Here is a 6,000-nt window from a genome sequence, read left to right on the forward strand (position 1 = left end):
AAGCAGGTAAACATGTCACAGTAGAGGCACAAATATGAAACTTAATATGTGCATATCTTAAGTAATATAATCAGCTCACCAAAATAGTGCTGCAAGAATTTATTATAAACCTTCATCTACTATTTTATATCCTAAATGTAGAATTGAACAATTTGCTTTGTAAAGCCCTAAAATAATAAATTATTAAATATTTGGGGAAACTGGACCCATTAAATCTTTGTATTTTTCAACAAAAAAAATGTGACTACCTCCCTGCGGTTCTGCTCCTTGGATGCTGCAGTACTTGTTCTGACCGCAGGAAGGCGCCACAACATCACGCCTGAAACCTCAAAGTCAAGACTACTGACACAAACATTGTTATAAATCTCTTTTTATTAAAATATATCAAGCATTTTTCAAAAAAATAAAATGAACACTGTCTCTCAGAAGAGCGTACTGTCTGCTGAAAGGACAGGAAGCATCACTGAAGTTTTTACTGTGTATTATTATCTATGTGTATAATGTAATGTTAAGTTTGTATGCACTATGCAGACCAAAGGGATAAACCAAATGATCCTTAAAGAGCTTTTAAAATGCTAATACAATTTCCCCAAAGTCAAAACAGAGAGCAGGAAAGATTTAAAGTCAAATGTCAGTAGATTAGATCATCCACACAGTAGGAGAGTAATCCTGTGCTACTGACACACCGCCACGCCAGCAAAAGTGTTTTTTTCCTCTTATAAAAAGTGGCTTGTGTTAATACTGAGGAAACCCTGACTGTTATTAATCTGACTGTGGGTGAAGACATATGAAAAGATGCCGTAGTGATGATCTCAAAGGCAGATTCGTTTAATAGACCTGGAGGTTACAGGGGGCAAATTAAATAGAGGGAAATAACTCGATGGAGGCGATCCAAACGTAAAGTCTGTATGGATTTAATGGTGTGATACATAACATCTCCATATTAAAATCTCTTTATATGACTAAACCTGTGTTACATGTGTTGCTGAGTTGTGTTCTTATATTTCCAACACTTTTCAAACCTAGAGAAATCTGTCATTTGAATCAAGGTAACGGTTTCATGCCACCTGTGTGCATGCGTCAGCTTCTAGTGGTTTGCCAGAATAAATAAATAAATCCTAAATTCACTTTTCATCAAGTTTTAAGCCACATATAACTACTTTACACCTTTAACTCATCTGTCATTTTCAACAATATATTTTGACTAGATGAAGGTTTTTAGTCTTCGGCCCTTAGGACATAAAATGATGTGATAAACAGATCAAACGTTAGTAGCAGCCAAGCAGCGTTTGAGAAACAATGATTTTTAGATTTATGAAGTGCTTTTACTGGTTTTAATGACCAAGCCTGTTTGTTTTGGAGAGAAGGAGACCACTGTGGGTAATTCTGCTCCTGGTAAAAAACTACTCAAACATGGAAAATGAAGGAACCCTCACTGGAAGAAGCTAACGCAAAGCCGGCAATGCTGTTTAAGATATCAACTCCCATGATCCCACACTACTCCGCGATGACACCCAACTCTGTCTTATGTTATGGTTTTTAATTGAGAGACCCTCTAGTGGCAGAAATGTACACATTGTCCTATTTCACTCTTTTTTTCTTCAGGCAAAATAAACCCTTTCACCCTGCATATGTTGTGCTTTTTGGAGTTTCTCATGCTATTCTGTCAAAACCTCTTCGTCCTTTAGTCCTGGGCACAGTCTAATCTGTTACCGTGCACCCAGTAACAGATCTGAGCAAACTTCAGAGGAGTGATGCGCACGGCCACATTGTAATCCCGACTCTCCCCATCTATCTCCAGCCACTGGTGTCCGGAGAAGATGCCGATGACCTTCCTCTCCCACCGCTCTAAACTGTTGTCCCACACTCTGCCATAAACTCCTGACCCGCTGGCCCCCGGTCGGGCGTCACAGTGCTGGTATATCAGGTCGCTGGACTCCTGTTCCACGGGACAGAATCTGTACACCAGCTGCCCAGATCTGTCACTGTCGAAGCCAGAGAAGTGGATGCGGTGCCCTGCCAGGTCGTCAGAGTCTGGGGCCACCGAGAGGCGCATGAAGGGCCGTCGGTGAGGCCAACGCAGCTCCAGCAGAGCATAGTCAAAGTCCATGCTGACCTCCTGAGGGCCCTGGATCCAGCCCTTTGGCACACGGGTACGCTTCACCCTCGCCCAGCGCACCAGAGGCCTCTTGGAGGACGTGACTTTGCTGCCATTGATGTTTGGAGGTAACAGGAATCCCACCCTGAGCTTTCGTGCCCCCTTCACATAATCCTTCCCATCATGCACACAGTGTGCAGCAGTGAGGACGTGCTGCTGAGACACGAGGACGCCGGTGCAGCCGGTGGAGATCCGCACGGCTGTGGAGAAAGGGTAATCCAGCAGGAAGTTGTCCCCTTGGATGTTGAAACGTCCGTCGGCTCCGTAGATCTGCCGCCTCACACGTTTGTGCCTGGGCTTCACTCTTGCTCTTGGTCTTGGAGTTTGAGTGAAGGGATTACCCTCAAACTCCTCATCATCACCCTCCACATCCACAGTGGTGAGGGTGCGGGAGCCGTCTGCGTACAGCGTCTCAAAGGCCAGTTTCTCAGAGAGCTGCTCCTTCTGGGCCTCCTGCTCTCCTCTGTGGAAACAGCTGGAGTTGCAGTGAGTGGTGAAGTCTAGCTGAGCGTGAGCGCTGAAGTGAGAGCGGAGGAGAGGCGTCGGTACGTGGGGGACGAGCGTGGGGACGTGGACGGGCGGGGGGTGCAGGAGGCAGAGGGTGAGGGGGAGGAAGAGCAGGTGAGTCAGCAGGAGGGAGATCTGGCTCATCATGGTGAAAACACTGCAACGACAGAAAATAACCACAGGTGAGAAAACACAGTGTCTGGGATTTGGCGAGCTCTACACTTGCAGATCGCAACCAACTGAATAACCCCTCCCTTTACAACAGTGCGATAACGAGCATTGGGCCCTCTTAACGGTCAAACTACTTTGTAACACATTTCAGGAGGCTGCTGGCAAGACCAAGATTCATGGCAAGGAATAGTCCATCAGATGGCAGTAATGCAATACCTGCCGACCGTCATAAAACTAAATACAAGTTAAAACCACTTATTTTATTCTTCAGTGTTCTTGTGTAGTAATGATTATTATTTATGAATTCATTGTTAATTGTCAAATCAGTCGCAAGTATTGGCGTCAAGGCTTAATGCTAAAACATGAACAAGACATTTTTGGCAGACAGAAATATCCCTTTACTTGCATTCTTACTGCTTTCATTCACACTAACACAGGATTTTCCCAGGCAAACTACAAAGTCTCGAGTGCTCCAAGAGTATCGATCCCTGCTCCCATTTACACATGACACCATGCATACAGTGTTCCTGAACATTTCAGGTATGCACTACATGTGTGAAAGGGACTTTTGATTGCATGAATTCCTACATGTATGTCGAGATAACAACTGTGGAAAACATTCTCAAACAAGGCGTCTTGCAAACACTTATCCCTCATAAATCTGGACTCTCTCACAGTTGAATGTTGATTGTAAATCACAGCAGTGATTTGTGAGGTCAGCTTGCAAAATCTAATGTTGCAATGCACGTCTGAGTTTGGTGTGGCGAGGCAACAAAGAACCACTTGTTCCTACAATATAGATTAACAGGAAGACAGGATTTCAGCCTCATGGAAACAAACAAGCTTTTTAGTGAAAAAGTTACTGACAAATTCCAAAGCAGGAAAAGGAAAAAGTTAAATACCAGAGACAGTAAAGTGGTCACAGACATAGCTGAGAAGCAGACGCTCTGAAAGGGAAAATAACTGCAGCGTGTCATTATTTAATCAAAAAGAAAACATGACGATGTATTTTCCTTGCTTATCTGCATTATTGACTGCATACATAAGAGTTTCAGACTGAGCAAGAGGTCGGGAGGTTACACTAAAAACCCTCCAGTCTTGTATGTGTCAAAGCTCAGAGGTGGGATGTGGTTCGCCATCAAACATTAACTACTTCACAGTGTGCACGGGGCTTTCAGAGCAGATTAGCAGCAGCAAGGAGATACTTGATCCCCTCTAAAGGCAGTGGGCCCGGAGGCACTCATGGCAGGAAGAGAGCAGGTGTGTAAAAAGTGAAAAGAAACAAGTCGAGGCACGGCGGTAAAACAGAGGATTATTCCTAACAAAGAGCAGGGTGGGGCCGGTACACACACCTAGTGCTGCTTCTTAAATCCCTACAAAGGAGAGAAGTTACTTCTGTAAGCAGGGGAACTACACACTGACATCAATGTTGACGTGTCAGATGCTTGACAGTCGTGGCAGACAGAGGATCTTAAGTGGTAAATTGGCCCGTAAAGAAGTGGTAAACTGGGATAAAAGCCTGTAGTGCAATTTAAAGTAATGTATATGTATCACTTTCAAACAGGCTGTTCTAAAACGTATGCAAAGCCTTGGAATTACTGTGTTTTGAGAACCTGTTTCAGTGTTTAAACACATTGTTTAGACAACATTTCCAAGCTCTTCTTGAGGTTTTAGAGGCTCATTCTCCTGGAAACAAAAGGGAAATCGTCCAGACGACAACCCTGTGCAAAAGTGACAACACCTAAATAGAATGTTATTTTTGACCGCTGTAACCTGGAGAAATGTAATTTAAAGTATTGCATATTCATCCTTTCACAGTCATTATACTGCAAATAATAGAAGGTGAAAATACAAAAGACATGTACTTTGTCAGGTATCCAGAAACACTCCAGTTTGAGGGTCTGAAGCATAGGTCTGAAGCCTATGGACTCCCTGTTCAGCACCGACATGTGATCTAATCCTGTCTGACATAATGTATGCAGAAGAGTCAAATGAAGTTCAGTGCCCTCTCATATCTGTCATGCAACAAAGGAGCACAAGATCTCTGTCAGATTGAACTGGGAAGATGATTATAGGAATGTTTTGGACCATGAAACAGTATGGACACACCTGACACCACATACAGATATTCCTAATTTAATAATGATATATATAAAGTAAACGTTTTGGTAGAGCAACACATGAAGATCAAAGTGCTGTACAGTAAGGTATTGCATTAAATCACATGAAAATAGACATATTTATGAAAATATAAACTAGGATATTATCTACTTTATATTTAATCTTTGACAATCATTACACCCTCACTTTTGGATTTAAATGAACCTTTCACCTGGCAGCACAATGCTTTAAAATTCCTTTAACTTTAACTTTAATTTGTGGAAACCCCTGTAAATATAACACAGGTGGTCTGTCCCACATTTTAGGCACCTAAGCGAAGACAGGACAGGAGAAAAGGGACCCTCTGACTTTTGTCAAATAAAATACTAAATGTAATCCATTACCTCCTGACTAGAGATCGATGATCCGTGTTTACATCCCTCTCAGGTTGTCCTCCCCATCAGACGGGTCCCTCAGGATCAGTCCCAAGGTTTTCCCTCATCCTCTCCGGTGACAGGCAGGTAATTTCTCCGGGTTAGTGCTCCAGAAATTCTTTCTCCGTTGATAAGTGAAGCGCCAGGTTGCTTCTGAGTCGCTCTGGATGTCCGGCAGCGACAGCCCTTCGTCTGAAAGCTGCCAGCTCAAACACAGAGACACAAATAAAAGTGTCCCATCTGAAAAGAAGTGTTTACCCTCTCTCTGCCTCACGGTCCTGACGCCCCGCCTCCCCGCCGCTGAGGGGGGAGGAGAGGGGGAGATACAGTATTGACATAAACCTTCAAACACAGTTTTTTCCACACTTTAATTGAGTTCTTTTAAACATATAACACGTAACAAGTACAGAAAGAGGGATATAGCAATCATGTTTGTGCTACATGAGCTAGCTAGGCTAAACTGGTTTGGTTTTATCTACACTTTGACTTTGATATGACTATTAACATTTGTATGACTTTTAGTGAAGGTGTAAGAAGTAGGCTACTCAGATGTTAAGTAAAAGTATAGTACTAGAGTGTATGAATACTCTGTTAAAAGTTAAAGTCCTGCATTCAAAGTAACTCAACTAA

At 43.0% G+C, this 6,000-nt stretch overlaps 1 protein-coding gene across 1 annotated transcript; it reads right to left on the reverse strand.

The window, feature by feature from the left end:
* Positions 1–354: 354 nt before the first annotated feature.
* prss23 (serine protease 23) lies at positions 355–5,643 on the reverse strand. The gene is made up of 2 exons (XM_010781015.1): positions 5,341–5,643; positions 355–2,822 (listed from the first exon to the last, which is right to left on the reverse strand). Exon 2 carries the CDS (start codon positions 2,810–2,812, stop codon positions 1,685–1,687), a length of 1,128 nt encoding a protein of 375 aa, XP_010779317.1. The 5' UTR covers positions 2,813–2,822; positions 5,341–5,643; the 3' UTR covers positions 355–1,684.
* Between the last annotated feature and the right edge of the window lie 357 nt (positions 5,644–6,000).

This window comes from Notothenia coriiceps, unplaced genomic scaffold, assembly GCF_000735185.1.
Source record: "Notothenia coriiceps isolate Sejong01 unplaced genomic scaffold, NC01 NC01_scaffold00022443, whole genome shotgun sequence".
Classification (NCBI taxonomy): domain Eukaryota; kingdom Metazoa; phylum Chordata; class Actinopteri; order Perciformes; family Nototheniidae; genus Notothenia; species Notothenia coriiceps.

Bases quoted from the DNA above. Each gene is read 5' to 3' on its own strand.
- prss23 (XM_010781015.1), bottom strand. From the start codon at position 2,812: ATGATGAGCCAGATCTCCCTCCTGCTGACTCACCTGCTCTTCCTCCCC.